Source organism: Micrasema longulum, unplaced genomic scaffold (assembly GCF_059751315.1).
Source record: "Micrasema longulum isolate JH-2025_06_02 unplaced genomic scaffold, ASM5975131v1 h1tg001665l, whole genome shotgun sequence".
In the NCBI taxonomy this organism is placed as follows: Eukaryota; Metazoa; Arthropoda; class Insecta; order Trichoptera; family Brachycentridae; genus Micrasema; species Micrasema longulum.
Window position 1 is genome coordinate 292,972 of NW_028278844.1, and position 27,996 is coordinate 320,967.

At 33.5% G+C, this 27,996-nt stretch overlaps 2 protein-coding genes across 2 annotated transcripts; one reads left to right on the forward strand and one right to left on the reverse strand.

Annotated features, from left to right (window-relative positions):
* The first annotated feature begins 33 nt into the window (after nt 1-33).
* Nucleotides 34-27,827, forward strand: LOC148274394 (uncharacterized). Its single transcript, XM_088237204.1, has 11 exons — nt 34-270; nt 2,480-2,660; nt 4,166-4,286; nt 5,187-6,032; nt 7,411-7,603; nt 21,666-21,849; nt 23,113-23,239; nt 24,502-24,600; nt 24,938-25,069; nt 25,519-26,322; nt 27,574-27,827. The coding sequence occupies exons 1-11, from the start codon at nt 215-217 to the stop codon at nt 27,798-27,800; spliced, it is 2,970 nt and encodes a 989-aa protein (XP_088093330.1). The 5' UTR covers nt 34-214; the 3' UTR covers nt 27,801-27,827.
* LOC148274395 (uncharacterized) lies at nt 13,048-20,112 on the reverse strand. The gene is made up of 5 exons (XM_088237191.1): nt 19,869-20,112; nt 19,518-19,701; nt 17,921-18,047; nt 13,563-14,309; nt 13,048-13,221 (listed from the first exon to the last, which is right to left on the reverse strand). Exons 1-5 carry the CDS (start codon nt 19,937-19,939, stop codon nt 13,052-13,054), a joined length of 1,299 nt encoding a protein of 432 aa, XP_088093317.1. The 5' UTR covers nt 19,940-20,112; the 3' UTR covers nt 13,048-13,051.
* Nucleotides 27,828-27,996: the final 169 nt, after the last annotated feature.

A 27,996-nucleotide genomic window follows, 5' to 3' on the forward strand; every position in this document is an offset into this window, starting at 1 on the left:
GTCTTTTTTGACAGGAGCTAAACATTTTTCTAAGCAGAAGTTTGACGTTTGTTGGGTCGAATGTTTAGTGCAATACATTTTTATTTACTAATTTATTTGATATTATGTCTTTTTTTTTATTTATTTGTTTCATAATTTCTATTAAAGGTTTACTCAAGCCATGTTTATATCAAAGTAACTGTGTTGTCATCTAGTGAAGGGATATAATACGATCATGACATCCGTATATTCCCATTTGTATAAATTATATCGACTTTTATTAATTGAGAGGTAAGAGAGATATTTTGAGTTCCTACAATAAATTAAATGAATGATGTTTGTTCTGACTATATTTATTTACGGACATTGTCCATTTATACAATTCATAGGGATAAATATTACAAAATAAGAACAGTTAAAAACATTAAAAAATAAGAAAAAAAGCATTGACAAACATAAGGAGCATCGAGACAAGATCCAGTCTATTTATTTAGTGCGCGTTTAAATCGTTGTAAACTTAAACCAAAAAGTCCAGAACTTTTTTTGAGTTAACTATAAGACAAAGACGGGTCATTAGAAAATTAAGGCCACAGTTTGTTCTATGCTGATCGATGAACAGAACTTCATTGTTTCTCAACCTACGAGTCGGAATATAGAATTTTACCTGTCCCAGTAATTATGGCACATTGATTATACCATTGAGTATGCCGAAAATATATACAGAATTAATATTAGTTCTATGTTCTTGTAGACTAGAAATATTTAACATTGACTCTATATCAGCATATGAATAGTTAACTCCTCTCTAGTCCAAGCATCCACGCTACTTTTTGTTGGACAGATTCAATGTGATTTATTTATTTATTTATTAACGGACATTGTCCATGTATACAATTTATAAAGTTTAAATATTACAATAAAAGAATAGTTTAAAACATAAAAAAGAAAGAAAGAAGCATTGACAAACATAAGGGACATCGAGACAAGATCTAGTCTATTTATTTAGTGCTCGTTTAAATCGTTGTAAACTTAAACCAAAAAAGTCCAGATCTTGTCTTGAGTTAACAATACGACAAAGGCGGGTCATTGGAGAATTTAGGCCATAGTTTGTTCTATGCTGATCGATGAACAGTACTTCATTGTTTCTCAATCTACGAGTCGGAATATTGAATTTCACTTGTCCCAGTAATGATGGAACATCGAATATACCATTTAGTATGCCGAACATATATATGGAGTCAATATTAGTTCTACGTTTTTGTAGACTAGAAATATTTAACGTTGACTCTATTTCAGCATAAGAATAATTATCTCTCTCTAGTCCGAGCATCCACGCTATTTTTCGAAGCAAGCGATGTTGGACTGATTCAATGTGATTTATGCGATTGACATAGAATGGAGACCAGACCACGGAGGCATATTCTAGAAGACGGCGAACAGTTGAGCAATAAAGAGTTTTGATTGTACGAACATGAGTAAAATCAGAGGATATTCAATCCAACTACACTGGCTCAGTATCAGGCTTAGAAGAAACATTCACATTCTATCACTTCTTCACAATATTTTAAATAATCCCACTTCGCCTGTTTATCTGAGAGAGCTCTTCCAACCTCTATCAGAACACGGACTATCTCTTCGTTCTAGTGACGAGAGAACCTTTTTAATGCCCTTTCATCACTCTAATTTTCTTGCCTCGTCTTTCACAGTAGTAGCTGCTCGATTGTGGAATAATATACCCACTAATGTTAGAGACACCCCCTCTTTATTTACATTTAAGTCAAGATTGAAATGTCACTATCTAAATATTTAAATTGTTCCTTTATCCTTCTGCTTTCCTTCCCATCCCCTCTCCACTCTTCATAGTATAGTGTTAATTTTTTATGTATTTTTATTTTGTTAATCTTTGTTTTTAATTTTGTACAAAATTGTAAGATTCAATATGCCCATGTACTTGTTATTTTTTCAAACTAAACGGTTTGGGTAGATAGAAAGAAATTGCTTTCTTTCTAGATGCCCGCCTTTATATGTTTATAAATTGTATATATATTTTATATATATGTGTTAAATAAATAAAAATAAATCATTCCAAAATTACAATTGTATTAATATATTACAACAGAGATGAAGAACATTTTAGAGATGGTAATGTAGAAGTCTAGGCATCTACAGGGCTTATGAGCTGTCATTGGCTGGTTTAAGTGGCCGCTTTACACACTATTTACGCATAATCGCTTATTTAGATGATTCGCCCCTGGTGTATGTCATCGATCTAGAACCCTACAGATATCATGGATCGTACAGCAAAATTAAAATGGCAGTTGGCACTCGGCGAGACAAAATGATGACAGGTGGACACCCAGAATAATAAAGTGGAGGCCGTGAGCAAACAAAAGAGATGATGAAAGGCCACAAAAAAGATGTTTAACAGAGATTCTTATCCAGCAGTGGAGGCAGCAACTGTGAAGCAGATAAATAATACATTTGTTTGAATTTTTTAAAGCTATACGGTGGAAAAGAAATGGGGCGATGGGAAGGCCATGGTACTCCGGACTGATCCGGACCCAGGATGTTGCGTGATCTGCTGCAGCACCGGCTGGTTGAGGAGCTGCTCCGAGAACATTCCACAACTCGGCCAGAATGACAACTTTACCGAACTCTTGCTGACTTGTTTCCGAATAAAAGTGTGTTAAATTTCCCCAATACTCAACTGTATTTAAAGACTTCTACTGGCTATGCTACATAAGTTATCTATAATAATCACCGTTAAAAAGGCTAAATAAATGACTGATCCGCCATAAGTGAATTTTGCCGAAGAGTCAATTAAATATTTTAAAAACTAAAATGATTGTACCTTTTTTAGGTTATTTATGTTCAAAGCATTAACTTTGTGGTCAAACATTTTAATTAATGTTAGTAACATATTAAAAATAAGTCTTGTTTTGTGTGATTTAAATCCGTTGTTTTTATGAACGTGCTACAAAAGGGCTTTTTATGTAAATGACAAAATTCACATTCGACATCCGACATCCATGGATGTCGGCTCATATGTCGCAGCCCTAAATTTTGCTATAGTGGTGTATCATTGACAATAGATCCTGTTTACTGCACACCAAACCTGTTGTTAACCTTAATAATAAGTTAAGGAATGCTATCTTTGTTTAGTTTTTTTATATTTTACTTTTTGTGCTGTTACATGTTCACTTAATTGCCATACTTACTAGTTCTTTGCTCAATGTATTATTATTGCGTTTTTTAAAATTATTTTTCATTATTAACTTTTTAAAATCATTCTTATGTTGTTGAAATTCCATTTGTCGATGCGTTTTGAAGCTGCAAGACTTTTTGTGATGTTAACTATCATATTATTTATATCATATTATGTAAATGTTATCAACTATCAAATATCTAAATTTAGTAAATGGGGTCTAGAAATTCAACCGTCCATGCGCTCAGTAGCTGCAAGACTTGTTGTTATCTAACTTCCAACTTTATAAATTTGATTTTTATTTCGTTTTTAAAATATCACTTAAACTCTAAACTTCATTGTCAAATAAAAAAAATTAAAATAAAAATGTAAATAGGGGCTATATTTCTTATTGTCCATGCGCTCTGTAGCTGCAAGACGTTCTGTTATCTAGCTCATATATATCATAATTGTTAAATATCATAATTGGAGACGAGGAACTAGAATCCCAACCGTCCATGCGCTCTATAGCTGCAAGACGTGTTGGGATATTTATTTATTGTACAGCGCCCTTGAGGTGATTTTCACAAAATTGGCGCTATATAAATTATCCATACATTATTATTATTATTAGACTTTTTACCCTCGAAATAGTTAAATTATTTATAATTTAATAATCCACTTATTTCCTTTACCAAACACAAGATCACTTTTCTGTTTATATTTTCCAGTCAGGATTATACTATTACCAAATCATATTATGTTTATAACTATAAACTATTTAAGGCTTTAAATTGGGACGACATAGCAGTCCAGGAACCTTCGATACTATGAAGGCATAACACTTGCCAAGAGCTTTCACTGATGTGAAAGGCGTCGATCTCCAAAGTGATCATGTTCAGCTGCCTGACTGCTCTTCCAATCGCCATAGCATATTAAATAAAAGATGTTACTTTAAAAATGGACTTTTTTATTGTGAAAATAATGATTGCGTATTTGCAGCTCGTGGATGAAGAGGGTGAGGCAAAAGTTTGCAGGAAGTGCGTATCTCGGTTGAGAGATGCTTCCTTATTCCGGAAACAAGTGGAAACTGTTGCCAAACGATTTCAACAAAATCAATGTGGTAAGACACTTATTTTATTAATTTTTTTTAGGTTTATTTTATTTTATTGATATAAATGGCATTTATTGCCTTTTACATATTAGTTGCAAATACAATAATATACATACATGGAAGTAGAATTATAAGTAAAATATAGCATTTAAAATAAATGAACACGAAACAATTATTTGCTAAATAAGAAGTCTGATAAGATAAACAGTTATACAAATATTGATTTAAAAAAAACTAAGAAAAAGATACACATTAATGAAGAAATTAAAACAATTTTGAATAAAATATATATTATTATTTAAAACTACTGCTTAAGTAAATAGTATATATATATATATATATATATATATAATGTTCAGCCTCGTGGTGTAACAGTCAATGCATTTGCCTACCATGCAAGAGGTCTCGGGTTCAATTCCCGACGTGATTGATATGAAATATTGATTTAAAAGAGTGTTTTTACACTAGAATATTTCATAGTCCCTGGATTGGTAACTGAAGCGTAAGACTGATCATCTTACGTTCATTTAACAAAAGTGATCAAGATACGCTGCAATTGGTGTACCAATGCATTGCCCTATGCACTATTACACAGTCTAGGGAACCAGATCAGTTGTATTCATCAATATTAGAACATTTATAAAACAACTGTGTAATACGAATATGTATAGATATATTGTTATTATATTATTTCATAATTTAGTAATAGAACACTGTATGTTATTTGTATTTATGTTTATGTTTATAAAAGGCATTTGTGCCGTGTATACACTAACTTAATAAAAATTTAAAAAATTAGGTGCGGAATGGGAATGATGAGTCGGGATTTAAATACATGTTAAGTTAGAATACATTAGATTATATTAATCTATTGTTATCTCTAATGTGTTTCTATTTATTTTTCTCTAGAAATTTCACTTCAGAATACTCCGACGTTAGATGTCACAATAAAAAAAGAGGAACCCGATGATGAAGACATTATTTGCGATGACATTTTCATAGATTCACTACCGATTGACTCCGATAACAACAGTGATGAACCGATCGTAAAAGATTCTCTCAAATGTATAAAACGGAAACATATTGAAGATAAAAAGGATAATTTAAAACTAGAAAAAGACGTAAAAAGATCACATAAAAATGAACGTAAAAAAATTACTGCGGAGAAAAATAAGGTGTCTAGCCGTAAAGAATTGAAGGACTATCGTTTAGTGCACAAAAAATCAAAATACATCCGGCCACGATTGAAAAAAACAGATGTGGAATGCCCCGTCTGCAATAAATCCATAGATCAATTCAGTGTTTTAGAAAAACATTTTAATTCTCATTTCAATCGATTTCTTTGTGAGTCTTGCGGGAAAGGCTTCGCGTCGAAATCATCGCTCAACGGGCACATGAGCACTCACGGCGAGAGGTTCCCTTGTTCGCTGTGCAACAGAACATTCGCGAGGCAAGATGGCCGCCATCAGCACATCAAGCGCTTCCACAACAAACAGAAGATTTACCGCTGTCCCGTGTGCAAGGAGAGATTCAAAACCATGAAGCGCAAGCGGGACCACATGACGTTCGTGCACGGGGGGGAGCACATGGCCCATCACATATGCCCGGAGTGCAAGAAGGAGTGCTACACGGCCTACAAGTTGGAGCAGCATACAAGATATGTCCACTTGCAGGAGAAGAACGTTGCCTGTCCGCACTGTGGGAAACAGTTCTTTGGGAGGAAGCAGTTAATGTGCCATTTGAAAAATCACGGAGGTTAGTCAAAAATATCAACTATAGTCTTAAAAATGTAACATGATTAGAATGACAGTTGTCAGAAAAAGTGACGACATAACTTTGTAGTAACGTCAAAGGAGTTATTTATATTGACACACGAAAAATCATTTGTATCTGGCGTGATAATTTGTTTTTTTAATACTTTGCAAAAAGAATGCCATATTTGAAAAAATATTTATTTTATGTTTTGGAATTCAACCGTAAACAAGTACCAAGGTACCTACTTGAATTTAATATTTGAATGTGAATAATTTTTAGTTTTGGAATTAAATCACAAACAAGTATCTAGGTACCTACTTATCAACAAAAAGTCTTTTGCCAACGTTCGGGCAGGACAACGTCTGTCTGGTCCACTAGTATCAGTATAAACCCTTTAGCGGGTTTTTAAAAACAAAGATTCGCCAAACAAAAATAAAATATACATGAATTATAAAATGTTTTTATGGAGACAATTACAGATTAATTATAGGTTATTCTTCAGTACCCATTTTAACTATGAAAATAATGTTTGAGTTATGATAAAAACATTACTAGTGAATAGTTTTAAAAGTAAATATATATCGTCGTCGTTCCCTTTCCGCACCTAATGGTGCATAGGGCACTGCATTGGTACACCAATCGCAGCGCATCTTGATCATTTTTTGCTACATGAATGTAAGATGATCAGTCTTACAGTTCAGGTACCAGCCCAGAGACTATGAAATATTCTAGTGTGAAAACACTGTGTTAAATAAATATTTCATATCAACCATGTTGGGAATCGAACCCGAGACCTCTTGCATGGCAGACAAACGAACTGACCACTACACCACGAGGCCGACATAAAGAATTATAAAAAGTATGACTTCGTTTCGTGAATATTAGTGATATAAAACTCGATGAAAGAATGATATTAAAAAGGCAATTATTTATGTTTTGTTTAGTTACTCTGTGAAAATACTTTAAAATAATTGAGTTTTTATCATTATTCACTAAGAAATAGTGTTTTATTTCAAGACAAATTACAATAGTTGCAAGTAAGAAAAAAAAATATCGGTACGCTTGTAAATGATACAATTTTATAAATCACTTTTTCAATGGCTAAGTTAGTACTTGAAATGGCCATGTGAATGAATCGTTTACTTTCTAGTTCAAGTCACAGGTTCCATTTTTTTAATGCATTTTTTGTTCATCAAATGTTTGTCTTGAATTAGAAAATATTTTGACTGATATTAGCCGCTAGCACCATTTGTTACAGATTATACCACTACGGACATTTTATCAGAATTTTTGCAGCTTACCAATCTAAAAACTCACCACTCGCCACTGATGTATTTGATATATTTTAAATATTGTTTATTGATAATTGTATTTTCAGAAGCGAAATACATCTGCGACTTCTGTCAGAAGGCGTTCAAGGGGAGAAAACATCTGCGGAGACATTTGAACATTCATTACGACATAAGGAACTACATGTGCCAGCTCTGCGGGCAGGCCTTCGTACAGAGCACCTCTCTCAAGGTGCATATGAGGTCCCATCACAAGAGCGCCGTGGAAAATGACGCCTACAAGTAACCCAGAGCGATTGTCATGGCATCATCACCTAACCGTGCATGAGACACTGCGTTGGATCACCAACTGCAGCGTACCTTGATCATTTATGTTACACGAAGGGAAGATGACTCAGGATAGTGAAATATTATCACAATGCGGATGCCAAGGCTACTAGATTGTACACGGTTTTTCAGGGCCAGACTGCGAAACTTCAGAGGAACTTTTCTTCTTTAAAGACGGTCCCTCAATGCTGAGGATCGTGATCACCATGAATACTTCTGATTAGTCTGTTCCACTCCAGTCTGTCCTCAGCCCGACGTACTGACTCATAAAATTTTAGCCCCGTAGCCACCTTTATTTGGTCAGTCCGTCTATATGGGATTCTACCCCGGCTTCTCCTACCTTCAACTCGGCCAGATATTATTACCTTTTCTAGATGGTCTGGCTCACGTCTAGCAATATTACTAAAGAAAGACAGATTCATGGTAAGTTTAAAAAAAATTCTAATACAATTAATGAAAAAATTATGTCTGGCCCTGAAAAACTGTGTATATAGCTCCTTTAAACAGTTTTTCTCGACCAGCAAGGAGCAAATTGTAACTTGTATATGGGAACCGCTAAAGGCTTAAGTCCTCAGATGCGGTGTGCGGAGGGAAACTGTAATTTAGCAATATGCATTTTGTCTTTTAAGGACATTATTAAACTAAAGAAAAAGTGGAATTTATATCCATTGATTTATTTTGGATTTGGACAATGTTTCAAGTATGTTCAAATGTTTGTAAACAGGCTGGATTTCCTCCCTAGGGAGTTATTTAGATCTAAATTTGTTGCAACGGAGAGAAAAAACATTTTTGAGAAGGGAGTATGGAAGTCTAGGCATTTACAGGGCTTATGACCTGTCATTGGTTAGTTTAAGTGGCCGCTTTAAACACTGTGTAACATCCACATTTCCTCGACTCTTCCATCTGTTGACTTTTATTTATTTATTTATTGACGAACTTATGCAGTCTATTCCAACAATGATAAATACAATTTCTTAAAATAAAAATACAACTAAATAAAATTAAAGCTAGGACAAAAAAAAAAATATTACCTCGAGACAAGATCCGGTCCATCTTAGTGTTTTTTTAAATCCAAAAAGACTTACACCAAAAAAGTCCAGATCTTGTCTCGAGTTTACAATACGACATAATCATGACTAGACAGGTGCCACCGTTTTGTAGGAACAATTCACGGACAGAGTATACTTGTAATGCAGTATTAAATAGACTTCATGAACTCGGCAATAGTTATTCCCACGTATCTGATATATTTAGTGTAGGGTATTGTTCCTATAGAACAAAACTTTTGAACTTTTTCAAAGATGGTGAATGGTAATTATATTTATTTATTCATGTATTTCATATACAATTTTTTGTTCACTTTGCCTAGCTGTGTGAAACAGTACTTATGATTTTCTTGAAGTACTTATGATTTTTGTAGAATGTTTTATTATTTAAACTTTCTACTGAATATGCCGTATAAGTTTTAGGTTATTTTTTAAAATATAAGTCTTGTATAATTTTTGGTGTGATTTTTTTTTTTAAATCTTTTTTTAATATTCATGTTTTAAAAAAAAAAAAAAATATTAAGCCAAATAATATGTTAATATTATAAATATTTGTAAAAGGCAGATTTGCCATTTATGTTAATAAAATAAATAAATAAAATAATCGGGATAGTGGTGCATGCAAGCCATAGTTTGCGCTGTGCTGATCAAGGAACAGCACATAATTATTTCACAACCGGCGGATCGGAACATTGAATGCCACTTGTTCCAGTAACGATGGAAGTAAAAGAGCTGGAACCTTTATCGTGCGGGCGAGATTCATCCGGCTGACCGATTTACCTACTAGGCAACGCCTGAAAACTGTTTTTCAATTTGTTTTACTTTCTTCGTATACCAGGGGTGGTATTCTGAATCTTCTCACCTAGGAGTGGTTAATTGGAGGATTTCTACTTTTTGAATGCGACGACACTTCGCTTCATATAATGGCCACACTGGTGATTATACATCAAATGATTTAAAAAACGAAAATAGCAAATACAGTTTGGTCAATTCAACCTAATTCAGTGTTTTGGATAATGCTTAAGGTACCAATAATGTTCTAAATGAAAATCTTAAAGTTTGATTTCACGTGTATGTATTTATTTCACGTTTAATGATCAGTGTGGCCAGATATGAAGCAAAGTGTAAACGCAAGCAAAAAATAAAAATTTCCAAATTAATCACTCTCTAGGGGGTAGAGAAGATTTAGAATACCACTCCAGTTAGTTTAATCAACAATGTTTTGAGTGTCCAAATGTTTCGCCTCTCTGTTGCAACGAATTTAGATATTTTGGATACCTTTAAAGTTTTGATAAAATAAAGGTTTCAGCTCTTTAACTTCACAAACATCAACAGATGAAAGAATTGAAGGAATGTAGATGTTCAAATATAGGCAGAATGGTAATTGTTACACAGTGTGTAAAGTGGCCACTTAAACCAGCCATTGACAGGTCATAAGCCCTGTAGATGCCTAGACTTCTATATCACCTCCTCTTAAATGTTCTTCATCTCTGTTGTAAAATGTTAAGATCACAATAATTTAAATGTGATTTTTTTAAAGCCCGTGTGATCTGTGCTGTAATGAGCACAAAATGAAATTTAAAAAGTATTTATTGTTTATTCCCTCTTAAACTTGTCCACGTCTGTTTAGCAATTTACACATAATATCTTAACATTTTATTTTTACCCTAATTATATACAAATGTATGGAGATTCAATATTTTATTTAATGTTTTTTTTATTGAAACAAATGTTATTTATTGTATACACGTATTAAGGTGAATAAAGAAAATCAAACTCGTTCATTTTTTGGGCATTTTTATTTCAACCAAAAAAGTGTGAAATTAAAAATAATATTTTAACCCTTGCAGACACGAATGAATGAATGAAATCCTGTGGATATAAAAAATATTTTGTGTTCTGTAAAAATAATCTAATCTTAACTTATATATGTAATATCATGCGGTAATTAGGTACTCTAGCTAGGTGATTTGAAAATCATCATTTTCAGATTAAGAACTTACAACACATGTTCGTGTCCTCCTCCGTGAATGCTACAAATAGACAAGTGGTTCAAAACGATCATTATATTATTTGAATGCACCCCGACTTGCTATTTGTAGCATTCATGAAAGAAGATATTTAGCATTGAAAATATTCAAAATAAATTAGTCAAGTATATGTGTTTTCGGTTGAAACTTGAGTTTAAATTCGATCAATATATTAAAATATGTAAAAAACATCACCTATTTATTACCTCTGCAAAAACGTCGTGAAAAGCTGATATAATTCTGTACCTCAGAGGCAGACGGATGCAAATCCAGAATTTGATGAAATGACATTTCGATTTTTGTATCCAGTTTATGATCACGTCCATTGATTTTGAAGAAATGTAAGTCTTAAAATGAAAGAACCAATGTATTAAGATACTGAAAATAAACGGTATAAATGATTAGATATCACTTAGAGAAAGTAGATTCTTTAGGCTATGGTTGAACATTTGACGTTTGGATTTTCATCCGTCTGCCTCTGAGGTACAGAATTTATCTATTGAAAATTGCGTCTGGTTCAATTGACTGCCCTAAACTACTATGCAAACTCTATTAATGTTCCTTCCAAAGTTCTAAGGAATAAACTTCTTCATATTCCTCTTGTTTCATCTAATTATAGGCAAAATTCATATTTTTGGTGAACTTTTCATAATTTAAATGTAATAACAAAATCATTAAACATAGATTTATTTGCGAAAAATATTTCAAGTTTGCTTTCGAAATACATAATTTGTAGTGTTTTTTCTATTCCTCTGGATTAACATTAGATTACTGTTCATACAAAGACTAAAACTACTACACAAATATCACTCGGTCAAATTTAAAACTGACACTTAAAATGCATTACGTAACTTGATAGACACTATAAAATAAATATGTACATCTTCCTTCCCCTCCTTATTCATCTCTCTTCATGCGTCCCGGTCGGTGAGTGGTTATATACAAATATTTTATAACATTTAGTGATGATTTAGATCTGTTTTATACGTCCCTGTTAATGATAATGTCATGCAGGTATTCTAAAATAAGAATCGATTGGGGGCTTAATAAATGATTTTACATTTCCTGCTCTCTTTCTGCGTTTCTTATTTTTGCATGGTATTTAGTATTTGGGTGTATAATGTAAAAGCCCTATGGCATCTTAACAGTAATGAAAATATAAATAGTTTATTATTAATATTTAAAGCATTAACTTTGTGGTCAAACATTTTACTAAATGTTATTTAATATTTGTATATAACCATTTACCGACTTTTCTATGTCTACCAGTTTCGAGACGTACCCGTCTCTATGATAAATGGAGAAGAATTCTTTATGTAATGTAAATACTATATCCACAGATGTATCCAAATTTTTACCAAATAATATCAAACCTGCTTTTTATACAAATAAAAATATTGGTAAATGATTGCTTAACAATAAAGATCAAAATAGTTTATCAAATAATTCAGGTTTTAACCAATTAAAATGCAATTTTTGTCCTTCGGTTTACGTTGGAAAAACATTAAAAAAAATTGATATTTGTGTTAAAGAAAATATGAGGTGTCTTCACAATAATAATTTCTCCCTATGGAAAGTGTCCGCAGCCTGCGAGGGCTTTTACCGGAAATTTGGAAGCCTTTCCGGTCGTCCAAATCTGAACCGGGAACCCAATTCGCAAATCACCCAATCAATTTCAATCACGACTTAAATAAAAATACAGGAGTTTAAATCTTACATACAAATAATAAAGGGTTAAAAGTAAATAATATGGATATATTTTACATTAGGAAAGCTTTAAAAAATAATGTTCCTTTGATCAATAATCAAACAACCCTCTATTAAGCCCACCCCCTCCCTCCATCTCCTCTACCTTTTTTCAACTACTTATTTCTCAAACAACATGCATGTTTGCCCTAATCAGGGCATGTGCTGATTAAAATGCACGTCGTGTTGGTTTTATATTTTTGTGCAACAACTATGGTGAAGGTGTATAGTGGGTTTTGCATGTTGGTTTAATTGGTGTCCTGACAAAGAGACGGGTACGCCTCGAAATCGGTAGACACAGAAATGTCGGTAAGTGGTTATATACAAATATTAAATAACATTTAACAAATAGTTTAGCTTAAATTTGAATTGGAATTAGATTCAGTACTGCATAAAATCACTGTATCCTCCCAAATTCCACCCAATCTTCTGCAGCAGGGTAATTTCTGACCACAATAATTTACTAAACATTCTGTTCCATTATGATCAACTCATTTTAAAATCGCTTGGATGATTTTTTTCAAACCGAGAACAAAATTGTACTAGACACAGGCACTTGCCTATATTTTATTATATATTTTTCAATGATGAGCATTAATGTGCACTTTTAGAGAAGTCCTTTGCACAAATGCCTGGCCACAGACGGTGCAGACGTGGTTCCTAATGTTGTAGTGGATTTTCAGGTGCTCCATGAGAGTCTTACGACCTTTGAAAGCTTTTCCGCAGTGGTCACAGCAGAAATTTCTAACATCTGCAAATAAAAATTAAAAATATTACTTTTTTAAACCGTAGGACCGAGGATACCAATTTCAGTGGGACGAGATACTACAATTTTTGTCTAATTAAAGTACTGTACGTTGGTAAGTAAAATAAATCATCGGATTTCTGGAACAAATCGGTAACTTATATTTTACTAGTTTAGTGAAATATTGCGCTTTTCCAAATCAACATTTCAAATAAAACTGAAAGTTGAATACATTCGAACTTGGTTATAACGATCATGAAAATAGCGAGATTTCAGATATAATGAAAAATATATGCTTTAAGAGGGAATTCTAAAAATATTAAAAAATAAAAAAAAATGTAACTAACCACTATGGGACATCATGTGAACGGACAAATTATATTTACTAAAGAACATTGCTCCGCATTCCGGGCACGATTCATTTTTCTCTTTCATGTGATACTTCCGGAAGTGAAGCTCCAACCCGTGGGCCGTAAAACAGTTCTTAGTGCACACTTTACAAATATGGCGGTCAAACTGTACCCCGTGCTTCTTCATGAGGTGCTCTCGTCGTTTGTAGCTGGTGGAGAGACGGATTTTACATTTCGGACAAGAGTATAACTTTTTCTGGTTATGAAATGACTCCACGTGTTGCAGAACGCTGTTCTTGTGGGCATATGTTTTGCTGCACTGCGGGCAGGGGAATCTGTCTACGTGAGTTTCCAAATGCGCCCGGTACGTCACGTTTTTGGAGAAAATCTTCCCGCAGATGTCGCAGAGATACTTGGGGAAGTGGTATTCAAAATGAAGTTTAAGTTTTCGCTTCGAATCGAAATTTTCTTTACAGACGGGGCACGTTTTTGTCAAATTGCTCAACGTCGGTACGGTGTACTTTTCTTGTTTGGGAAAATGATTTTGATCGAACCATTCTTTTCTTTTTGGTTCGGCGTCGTCTTCTATTTTTCCATCTTCGTCGTATTCATCGTTTTCTAATGTTTCACTGTCAAATATATCAAATTCGTCAAAGTCATCTTGATTGATTTGTATTTCTTCATCGTGCCTCAAAGTACTCCTTTTTAATTTGGCTTTCTGCTTGGAAATGATGCGAATGTTTTCTAAAAACAGGATATAAATAGTTTGATAAATTTTATGAAAGGTTGAGCATTATTAAAATTTATTCTTAAATAAAACATTATGCATTTTATAAGGTTTCTTATTAATTTATTTATTTTACAGAAACAAACGGTCGACAATGATATAATAACATTAAAAAAAATATGGTCTAAAGACAGACTAGCGAAGTTTCTAAATAAGAATCATACATATCAAATTGAGGTACAACAAAAGGGTGTGTTTATGTGTATTTGTATGAGAGTAAATGTAGAGGTGTGTTTATGTGTATTTGTGTGGGAGTAAGTGTTCAGGTGTGTGTAAGTGTCAGCATCATTAAATAGCTTATACTATTTTACTAAAATAAACTAGACATAAGCATTATCGACAAAATCAAGAAAGGAGCTCTGCGTTAGGTTGGACGTGTAGAGCGAATGAACAGCGAAAGAACGGCTAAAAATATTTACAATGCGAATGTTGAATGAATGAATGCTTGAATGAATACAGAAATAGAGGAAGACTGAGAAAGACATGGCATGACCAAATCCAACAAATACTTGTAGATGGACATGTTAAAGGTCGGAATAATCGGCGTGCGTGCGTGAGAAGATGTATGAGGTAGCGAGATCTGTATGGAAAAATAGAGTGATCTGCGGTTCTATCCTCTGCCTACCCTTACGGAGAAACGGCGTGATGGTTGGTTTGAAATTTTAAATGTGAAGAATGTTAAATGCTAACAGGGGTGAGTTAAGGTAAAAGAGAATAAAATACGAGGTGAGTTTTTCAATGTCCTGTATGAACGCATTGAGTTCTCCAAAATGAAAGCCATTTTCAGGAGAAGTGTACAAGTTTGACTTTTGTCTAAGGGAAGAGACCATTTCAGGAGACTGCTGCGAGGCATTGCATAGATATACATACTATTAAGCGGGTTGTCCAGATGTTTAAGATTAAAATTGATGTTCATTTAATATTTTTAATTTGTAGTATTCTTTAATAATATGCATGCTTCCTCTCTCCATTATGTTGTATCCCAACTCAACACAGGGCTCTTGGCCTCATAGAGTTAGGGATACATTTATTTTAACAATTCACTAATACCTAGACTACACCGGCCAGCGGCTAGGTAACGAGTATGGTGAAGTTGATATATTTCGTCTGTCTTTATATAAATAAAGGTTAAGTATTCAAAAGGTTATAAATTAATTTGTATAAAATTACTTAATATTGCTCTTTATTAACAATTTTTTTTCTCATATGTCTATAATAATGTATAAACTTATGTGTATGTATATGTATGTGCATATATGTGTATGTATATGTATGTGCATATATGTGTATGTATATGTATGTGCATATATGTGTATGTATATGTATGTGCATATATGTGTATGTATATGTATATGCATATATATGTATATGCATATATATGTGTATGTACATGCATGTATGTATGTGTGTGATTATGTATGCATATGCATGTGTATGTATGTGTGTATGTTTTTATATGTAAATTTATTCAATATTTTTCTATGTACTTATATACCTAAGTTGGTACATTTCCTTAATTTTACTTATTATTGTATTTATTAGTTATTCTTATGTTATCTTTAATTTTAACTAAATGAACATATTTATGTTTCGCTGCTGCACTCAAATGTATTTCTATATATGTAAAAGCCCGTAGGGCGTATAAATTAATAAATAAATACGTTTTTTTTTTCGTACTATGTATCTTCATATGAATAAATAAAAATAAATTATTTAACTGTACTGTCGACCTCGTGGTCAGCGCGTTTGTCTACCATTCAAGAGGTCTCGGGTTTGATTCCCAACATGGTTGATATGAAATATTTATTAAAAAGGGTGTTTCCACACTAGAATATTTCATAGTCCCTGGACTGGTACCTGAAGCGTAAGACTGATCATCTTACCTTGAGGTAACAAAAATGATCAAGATACGCTGAGTTTGGTGTACCAATGCAGTGCCCTATGCACCATTAGGTGCGGAAAGGGAATAATGAACTGTTTTTATTGCCCTTTTCATCGTGACTTTGGCAATTTGTATGGAAGGTTAAATTTTTTTTTGGGAAATTTCAGATTTAGTGCTGCTTTTCAAGTTATTAAATAATGTTTTTGACAGTCCCGAGCTTTCACATTGTGTGAATTTTTATGTGAGACAGCGTGGGACGAGACAAAATACTTCTTTTGCTGTTGATTTGCATAGTTCAAACTATGCCAAATACTCACCTATTCCACGGCTCCACATGTTACCAAACAAACGTGGAAACTTAGTTTTATTTAATTTATCTTTATACAAATTAAAATCATTACTTTTTAATCACTTCTTTTCTAAATTACAAAAAAGTACTAAGTGTTATACTTGTTTTACTGTTTATGCTATGATACATCGCCTCTGTTACTTCAATACTTTTTATATTTAAACCCTTCATTTATTAACAATATTTTGAGTTTGTCCAAATTTTTGTAGACAGGGACTGGGTTCAACTCCCTGGGGAGCTGCTTATATTAACATATTACAACAGAGATGAAGAACATTTAAGAGAAGGTAATATAGAAGTCTAGGCATCTACAGGGCTTATGACCTGTATGTGTGAACCCAGTCCTTGTCTACAAAAATTTGGACAAACTCAAAATATTGTTGATAAATTACCTGGGCCATGAAGAAGTATAGAAATTGAAAAAATAATATTTCAGGCGTTGCCTAGTATGTAGATGAAATAATTCAATTAGATTAATCTCACCCGCATAAATAAAGGTTTCAGCTCTTTAACTTCACAAACATCAACAGATGAAAGAATTGAAGAAATATTGATGTTCAAATATAGGCAGAATGGTGAATGTTACACAGTGTGTAAAGTGCCACTTAAACCTGCCATTGACAGGTCATAAGCCCTCGGCTCCGGAATATCTAAGGGAACTATGCATTCCAGATGAACTAGCTGACAGGCGTCTCACGCTTAGATCAGCTACGTCTACGGCAAGAGGAAAAGTTATTATACCTCTACGCAAACAGCGCACTAAATTTAGTGAACGCGCATTTGCGGTCGCAGGCCCTATGGCATGGAATGCTCTCCCAGCAGAGGTGCGAGGCTGTGAAAGTGAAGTGATGTTTCGGAAAAAACTTAAAACCCACTTGTTCTCTAAATCGTTTGAATAAATCCGTAGCACGTGACAACAAAATAAATTATTTTAATTAAATTACAAATTTAAAAGCTTCAATTAAATTAACTTAACAATAGAATCACCATGTAAAGCGCCCTTGAGGTATTTTATTACGAAAATGGCGCTATATAAGTTATCCATAATAAATAAATAAATAAGTAGATGCCTAGACATCTATATTACCTTCTCTTAAATGTTCTTCATCTCTGTTGTAATATCTTCATTTATTGTTAATTTGCTGCATACCTATGTTATAATTTCTTATTTAATTTCTCTTTATTATTTTCTTATTATCTGCTGATTTTATTTCATGTATCTATATTTTCTAAACTGTGCTCAGGTGTTTCGTTTCATTATAATTGTTTTTCAATATTATTTTATAATTTGTCAAAGACGTAAGCCGTCAAAATAAATAAATAAATATATAAATTACCGAGTGCAGCTTGTGCTTTTCGTATTCTGATGCTGACTTCTTCTATGTGTTTCCGGAACAGCGCGGCTTCCTTCAGCCGGGACACGCAGTTCTCACAAATCTCCGCACTGTGCAAATCATCGAATAACTAAAAGAAAACCATAAGAATGAGTAATATTGAAGAATAAAGTGTTGGTGCTTAGAATCTTTGTTACGATTTTTTAATAAAATTACGGAATAATAAATAGTAATACGCTATAACTTTCTGGGGGTTGTCAAGTGAAACTAATATTAATTTCAATCAAACTCTGCAAAATTCTATGATCAAATTGCTACTACATAAAGATGTATTCCGCCAGGGACACAATATTTTAATATCATTGATGTATAAATCTGTAAATATATTATCAGTCAGGGTACAGCTTAATTTGTCAGCATGCGTCGCACTCCGAGTATAAACACAAGTTGGTACATGATTACAAAACCAGGTTTACTAGTATGGAAGGGCTAGCTGTTCCTAGATATTGCAATAAATATGGCAAAAGGACACTGCAATACAGTATACCTAAAATATTTAACATGTTACCACACAATATTAAAAATAGTAAGTTAAATACAGGAATAAGACGTATGCTCATATGACCACAACCTGATTCTAAATCCTAAAATAATTTTTATACAAGAAAACCTATCTACAATTGTTTTCTTTTTGTGCGGAACGTATTCTTCGTGTAAAAAGAAATTACAGTTAATTGCGTTTATATTATAATCCTTAAGGTTCTTAAAAATTATAAATAAGTTTAAAAGAAAAAAATACCGGAACTCATAGAATTAAGAATAGTCCAGTAGGAGTGTAGAATCATATTTGAATACATCGGACTGTGTCCAAAAGTCCCCCCAATATGCCCCACTTTCGTACCGCGCATTCTTGATGTCGCCGCGTAATGTTGCACGATTGGGAAAAATATAATCATAACACAAATGTAAGGTAAAAAAAAAGCAATCTATTGATTTCTCTAATATTGTGCACGCTGAAAAATTGATTGTCACAACAGAGTAGATAAGTAAAGGGTCATTTAATAAGAGTAATTGAATTAATGAACTTTGAACTTACAATATAAAGCAAATATTATTTTACATAAAATGGATATTTTTATATCATGTTAAATAATATTTTATGTTTTAAAGATAATGTCGGTCAAATGTCCACCACAGAGTCGTTTAATCTGAAGTCCAATTTTAATTAGTTCTCTCATTAGATGAGCAAAGTAGGGAAAAAAAAAATTACTACCCTGGCAACACTAATGAATTGTCCATTTTGTTTCTTCAACAATCTGACAGATGGAAAAATAATTGAATCTTTCAGTAATGCATTTGCTGCTTACACATTCATTTGCTATGAAATGTGATCCCATCCTGTTTCTTTAAGATCCTAGCAGTATTTCTACACTTTAAAAGGACTCAACACGGCATAGTTGAATTCAAATCAGGAGTTGCGTACTGCGACGTCTACAAACAAACTATGGGTCAAAACGTAAAACTACTTAGTCGCCTTCTGTTTGATGCTCGAATGCGGTTTCTGGACTATTCTGAATTCCATGCTGGAACCAATCATTACCTTGATATGAAAGCATGTCATGATAAGTTGGCTGAAGTTAACATTTTCGGTGTGTTGGCCGACATTCCCGTACAAGCTCCCCAGGTTAGCTGCGTCACTACAGATCACGCAAACTCCCGAAATCTGGTTCACTTTGATCTCCTGGATAGGTACTTTATTTTTTAATTGATTTTCTTCAGTGTAACTGTAAATATATTTAAAAATAGAATGAAAAAACTCAGATTTTATTTTGCAAGGTGTGCCGCCAAAATCGATAAGATTATGTATAAATATTTTATTTTATATAAATACATACGGTGATACAAGCTTAGATGTATAGAAGTATATGCTCTAAGGATACAAGATACTAACCTTTGAATCAATAGTAATTCATAAAGTTTATACAGACGATAGTAAATGGAAGTCATCGCATTATTTGACATGAGTTCGTTTAATATGACACAGGTCGTGTAAGTTTTTATAAAGTGAATTAACGAAAAGTTAAAATGAACATAAACACTGATAAGTTCATTCGGTCTATTTATTTATCATCTGTCAAACTCTGCTGTCAAATGTCAAAATCAGTCACTAAACCATAGATGAAATATTACAACACGTTAGTAATGTGCGAAATCGGTTGAAACAATAGGATGGATCGATTATTTTCCATAACCGAACAATGCTCGATTTGCAATCGTTTATTATTTTTTGCAATTTTTGTAGATTCTTTTTTAATTACTCCGTGATTCGGATTTATTATTTTTGTTACCATATCTTTAACTTATGTGTATTTTATGTTTATTCAGAAAAAAAATTGAATGCATTATCAAAACTAATTATAAATTCAAGATTAATTTTTTCACCAAGCTCATTTGATAAAGGAAGCCATGTGAATTTATAAGCACCCATAATATAAAAAAAAAGGTATGGAATGCGTTGAAAAGATTACGGATTCAAATACAACACTAAAAAGTGCGAGATGGTTGTTATTAAAACAAAAAACTTAAATGTTCATTTACCTCAATTCTTTATCAACGGCAGGGAATTAAAAATAGTTACATCGTTTAATTAACTAAGCCATGTGTTTGATGAAAGCTGTGCTTACGAAGCGATAATATCGATCTTGTTGTACTTGAGCTAATATACTATGCTAGTACAAATATTTTATCAATGCTCTGTGGACGTGAAGAAAATATTGTTTCAGGTGCTGTGTAAGCAAGAATACACCAGTGAGCTGTGGCGTTAAAACAATATTTCAATATCCAGGTATATATTATCTGTAAATCCTTTTGATTTTTATATTTGTTTAGTTTTCAAATAAATTATGTTATTATTTCTTGTACATACATGGCTAGTTCGATATTTCACTACCAGCCCGATCGAGCTGGATTTTTAAAATATTTTAATTAATTTTAATTACATTAACCTGTACAAATTTTTCGTATGTAGTCATACGAAAAATTTGTACAGGTTAATGTAATTAAAATTGTAGTCAATACATTACGACATAAAAACTACATCATTCTTGATAATGGTCACTGTAACGCTGTCCAAAACGTAGGCATAAATATAAAAAAATACACGGCACAAACACCCGGAGAAAAATAAAAAATATTCTGGAGGCTGTTTGTGGATATTCCTCAACTAAGGGGCTAAAACGATTACCCGAATATAAAAGAACGTCACATAAAAAAAACACGTCCTTTCAAATATTGATAACGTTTTTTACGATGTTTCGGACATTGGCCTAATGATGAGCCCTAAAATAAGGAACGAAATTTTGACATGGCAAGGCTTTTCACACGACATCCATAATTAAAACTCTATCGAGACATTTCTTTCCCAGAATAAAAAAAAAAAAAACCTCCTTCATGATTATATTTATTGTCTATGACTCTATTTTCTAAACGTAATCAACGCAATATTCCATGGTTGCAATTTTGACAACTGAAGATTTCTGCGTTTGACAGATCGACGTTGCACAGCAGTATAAATAAATAAAAATACAATCTGGTATTATTTGTAAATTAATAACAATATATATGTTTTAATAATTATTGACAAAATATTAACAGCTTTTAAAGCGTGTAATGGCAGTCAAAAACGGTTTATTTATTCATATTGACCAATATTTCCAGCTATAGGTTTTAGCATTTAAAAACAAACATTTAAAATGAAGTGGGAATATGAAGATATTCAAATACTCAAAAAGAAATGCAAACATGTCCCCGGCTCCTGTATAATATGTTCTGACTCGGGTACGGGAGACCTGAGGAGCTATTATGAAACCTTTTCTAACGACGGCCAGCAAGAAAATTACAGTGACATGTTGACATTTTGTTTTCATATTCAGGTAATACTTATATTATGTCACAATTTGTGAATACATTTGTCAAATTCGATAATCTAATGGGACTACATAAAGGAAGTGAACATCGATTGTAATTTATGGTTACTGCTAGCTGTGAAACTGGCGTTGAGTTGTCGAGTTGTCGATGTTGCTAGAAAAAAATCCAAGAAAGATTTTTCTCAATTGGTCTGGGTGTTGTGGTATATTTTTCATAACTTCCTTCCTTATCCTTTCCCACCTGCCGACAAGCCTCTAAAGAAGAGGCTTAGCGGGTTATATCTTTAAAAAGAAAAAAAAGCCTCACTAAAATCCCAAAAAATAATAAATAACCTAGAAAAACGGAATTTGGGACGAATTGTTGCTTAGTAATAAAATTTCGCCTCTTGGTCTAGTGGTAGGTGCATTTGCCTACCACCCAGAGGTCTCTGGTTCGATTCCTGACATGGTTGACATGCAATATTTATTTAATAAGGTGTTTTTTTAACACTAGAGTATTTCTATTTCTACACTAGAGTCCCTGGACTTGCACATGAAGCGTAAGACTGATTATCTTACCTTCATGTAATAAAAATATCCATATACGCTGCGGTTGGTGTGCCAATGCAATGCCCTATGCACTATTAGGTGCAGAAAAGGATTAAAAAAAAAAATATTTCGAGTGTGTTCAAATGTTTGTAGACAAAGGATAGATTCCATCCCTCAGGAAGATAATCATGATTGACATATAACAACAGAGATGCAGAATTTTTAAAAGGAATATGGAATTCTAGGCATTTACAGGGCTTAATCTCACCCACATCAAGAAAGGTTTTTTTTAAAAGAAAAATAAATATTTGCGTTCTTATGATTTACCCGAGTATTTAATTTTGAGGGCCATTTTCAACGAGTTGTAAATAACTCACTATTAGAAAATGGGAATCAAGTTGGGGTAGAGTGGGATCCGAACCATGGACCTTTGATCCGTGAGTCCGAGACACTAGCCACAGGACACCACAACCCGATTCAGCTCTTTGAACTTCACAAGAGTCAATGGATGTAAGAGTTGAAAGAATTTGGATGTTCAAACATAGGCAAAGTGGTGAATATTACACAGTGTGTCAAGAAATCAGCTAATGTTTGTTAAATGTAAACGCGTTGACTTCCATATTACCTTTCGCAAAATGCTCTTCGTCTCCGTTGTAATATAATATGTAGATTAATTTCCTATTATTTTAGCCCCATAATGAAGCTTGTCAGGTTTCGTAGTAAGGCATCGGTGTTTTGTAGGTGAGCGACCGAGAGAAAAGGGGAGAGATATGTTCGGGCTGCGTGTCTCGCTTGCACGACGCCGTACTGTTCCGGAAACAGGTTGAAGGAATTCGGGAAGACTCACCGGCTATGCAGATCCAATTTGGTAACAACATCACTTAACCTAATTTTTTAATTACCATATTATTTATTTAAACACTTTATATTTATTTATTTATTCATATTTTTCTCTTACAAACTATAATTAATAATAAAAATAATGTGACCTCACTGGGGTCACCCGTGCCGAGGACACTTAACAATATACCCTTTTGAAATGTTTTTACATTAGAGAATAAACAAAGAGGACTAACATAATAAACAGAGATAATCAACAAAATACATATATAGTTTACATAATGTACATATGGGAAGGAAAATTTCCTTAAGGCAATTTTGTCCTAACTACCCGAACCGTTCTATTTGAGAAAAATAGTTTATTTGTGACATTTGAGTTTGGATTTTCGTTTTAAAAACAACAAGACAAAAAATATGTTCAAACCTTATTATGTGATTTATTTTATATAATTTTTTTTTTAAATTTTGCTGTGTGAAAGTGTTTTTTGTCAATAAACTCATTATTGCAAAAAAAAATATTGGTGCCTGTAACGTACGCGTTACTACGTATGTGTGTGCTGGTTCGTCACCCGTGTCTCCCGCAGTCAGGCTTCCCGGCGTAAATGAGAAGCCGCCCTCCCAGAGAGAGTCAAAGACAAAGTCGGAAGGTAGGGGCACAGCTGCGCCGACCGCAAGTCAAACTCAATAGCCCTGAAAAGGACTTTCCACCCGGTCTAAGTGGTGTAGAGGCGAAGGCAGTCAGCTGGCAGAGCGGAGCGAAGTGCAGGAGGGCAAACAGGGCGGAGAACGGAATAAAACACGTCTGAACTGTTCAGAGTTAGGAACTCAACTGATTTAATTAGGTAGGTTACACGCCTTATAAAGCGATGCGCGTCGGGCCCCGTGAGTCAGCCGTCCCACCCGCTCCGGCTGCCTGGGAGTGGTGGGGGTAGCTCATCCCCGCCACTCGCCACATGCCGCCGGCCACAGGTGGTGTAAATATGGGCGCCTAGTGCCCATACAGGCTATTTCGTCAGCAGCCGCGACGCGCACAACATGATGATCATAATTTTTATTTTCAATTATATTTACAATATTTTGTGGCTATATTTTGCCCCGGTAATACTGAGGCCAGGCTCGAAAGTGAATACTTCATCTTTATTGAGAGCCTAGCACTCAGTTTGTACATATACCGGGGATTCTACTTAGTTTTTTGATTACATTTATATTTCTATATTATGCGTCCGGAACAGTGCCCATTTACAAATACACAAAACTTACATTAAATTAGTTTTAATATATTTCTTGCAGGTTATTTAAATGAAAATTCCACAGTAAATGATTTGGAAATATCAATTGACGCCAAGCAAGATTTTTGGTCACAGGATGTTAAGGGCGATATTTCAATAGGTAAATTTTAATTTGTTTTAAACCTCAATAATCCATAATTCATATTTAATAATATCACACAAGGCATAATAGATAGATAATTTATTATTGATAAATGACATTGGCCTTTGATTTATTATTTGCTGATGAACTACAGAAAAATATAACAAATTAAGTACCTATTACAAATCTGTTGAAATAAGTCGAAATTAATGGAAGGCGCTAATATTCGTTTGTAACACTTTGAAAACTTTGATATTGAATGGCCATTTATAATTTGGTGTTGCCACCATAAAAAAACAGCTGTAGTTTCTTTTTTGATAGATTGTACTTAAATAATTCATGTTTTTTTTTTTAGATAATTCAGTTGATAAAACTATCAATAATAATTTAAAAACTCCCAAAGAAGAAACATCAGGAAATTCAAAACAACTTAAATTGAACAAGGGTTTGATTAATACTTGTAATAAAAATGCTAATAATAATCTAGGTTGGTACTTATTTGTGTTTTTACTAAACATAAATACTATTTTTATAACAACGTTTTGAGTATGTCCAAATGCTTGAAGACTGGCTGAATTTCCTCCCTAGGGAGTTATTCATATTTAATTAATTATCTGGATGTTCGAACATGTGCAGAATGGTGAATGTTACTCCGTGTGTAAAGTGGCCACTTAAACCAGCCAACGGCAGGTCATAAGCCCTGTAAATGCCTAGACTTACATATTCCCTTCTCGAAAATGTTTTCCCTCTGTTGGATTAAATTGAAAAAAAAAAAAATTATAATTTTATTTTCTCGAGATGCATACTTTATAAAAGTATTTTTTAATTGATGCAATTTTGAGAAAAATAAAAAAATAATAATATTGGACTCTTGAACTGCTCTCAATTTTGTTTGTCTTTTGGGAGAAAGTATGAAAATATACTTTAACATTTCAGAAAATAAAATAGCAGAAGAAAAATCACACATTTCAAATTATTGTGGATTTACTAGCGATGAATGTGATGAAGCCGTCGAGTTTGACGAATTCTTCGACGAAGATCCACTAAACAGTGGCGAATGGAATGACATTAAACCAACAAAAGCCGAACAACAGACATTGAAAATACAGAACAACAACTTGAAAGATAGATCAGATAACAAAAAAAGCACAAACGATCGTAATAAAAGAATAGAGTGGTACGATCAAAATCCATATCCTTCACGTAATCCCGAATCCGAAATACCAACTTTAAAACGTAAATCCACAAAGTGTCCCGTTTGCGAAAAGGTGTTCCCGAATCACAAAGGATTAAGTAGGCATTACGGAACGCACTTTCCGCAGTATCTCTGCGAAATCTGCGGCAAGATATTCGCGTGGCACACGACGTACAAAGCGCACGTCGCCAAACACAGAGAAACCATTTACCCATGCACACAGTGCAAGAGAACGTATGTCTACAAGAACAGCTTGCAGCAGCACGTGAAGATGTTCCACAACAAGAAGAAGCTGTATTCGTGCTCCGAGTGTACAGAGAGGTTCAGTAACAGTTTGATGAGGCGAGAACACTTGTTCCAGAAACACGGAGTCTGGTATGACCAGTGCATATGTCCTGTATGCCAGAAGAAGTGCTTCACCGTGAATCGACTTGATAGGCACATGCGCAGCATTCACGTCGGAGAAAAGAATGTCTCGTGTCCGGAATGCGATATTTTATTCTTTAGTAATTCCTGTTTGCGGAAACACATGCCTACGCACAGTGGTAAGTTAAAAAAAATACTTATTCCATTTTCACTCCCCGTGGAGCGGGCCATCATCATCAGCAGACTCTTCTCTGCTCCCGGTTGTGCATAGGGCTCTGCGTTGTTATTTTTTTTTATTCATTAAAATCTTGCATATTCATTTATTGGGGACAGAGACCTAATTTATTGTGACACAATCAGGAATGACCCATGCCTGTGAATTTGCCCCGACTCGCTAGAAAATCCATCTTGAGTCAGGGCACTTACAATGCATTCATAAACATACATACACGCATACATGCATATATATATATTCATATATACATATAATATTATAATTTATTTGTACATTTTAAGTTTATACATACCATTAATATATTATTTTACCTAGTATATTTTTCATTACCAAGTAATTTCTAAGTTTACTCCATTTCCTTTTAGAGGATTTTTACCCGAGTTATCTATCATATCAAAAATACTTCTCCAGGATTCTGTCTCTCTGTATTCTGTCTGAGCCGGAACGAGATGGATATTTGGGAAACGAACAAACTTATGAAACGAATTTGTGACAGAATACAGGCTCTGGTCCTATTTCAGTTCAACATCGATTTTTAAGAAAGATAGGCTGGAGGTTGGGCTTATCCAGAGACAGATATACGTACAATGAGTTAGAAACTAGCTTAAATATATCTTCTCTTCAAGACCGTTGAAATAAATCCGACCTTCTAGTCTTATTTAAAATTCTCAACTCACTCTTTGATGCGCCTGAACTGCTGACATAACAACGATAAAATTAAATATCCCAACCAGAAACCTCAGACAAAACTTACTCTTTTATACCGATAACCATAGAACTAACTATGGTTTTCATTCCCCTATGCCCAGAATTCTTAGGTCTGCCTACAAACATACCAGTCTTGATTTCTTTGATAACAAGTTGTCTTCTTTCAAACGATCACTGAATCAAATTAAATTATAAACACCTCTCTCCCGCTTCCACTCCCACCAAGTCTACCATATACCATTGTGTCTTTCTACTTATAAATATGTCCTTAAAAATTCCCATTGGGCGTATACATAAATAAATAAAATAAATAAATTTCACACACAGAACTGTGTCATCCGCCCGAACACTAACTAAATATGTTTAATTTTATCTTATTGAAATTTCTCACATTCCTTATTGCGAAATAATAATTTCATGTTTGATAGCCAAAATTTTCTGGTAGATTGGCCATAAAAATATCTAATTAATATATTTTTATCGACAGACGCTAAGGACTTCCACTGTGATCTCTGCGGTAAGGCTTTGAAGACCAAGAAATCTCTCAAAGAACATTTAAAAATACATTTAAATATCCGGAACTATAAGTGTGAAATATGCGGACAGACCTTCATACAGTACACTTCTCTCAAAGTTCACATGTACTCGCACCACAAGGACGTGGTATCTTCTTCCCGCCCAATGAGAAAAAGTGTAAAACAAAAGATGCCTTAGATCAGTGATTCTACAGTTTTGTCAAAACACAGTACAAAATAATTGAGGGGTTTATGTTGTTTTGTCTTTCCTTTTTAAAAATAGCAATGCTGAAATGAAATATGTATATATTTTTTTAATAAAAAGAAGTATTAGTGTTCTTATAATTTAACCAAGTATTTTAATTTTGGTGACCAAGAGTTGCTAATAACTTGCT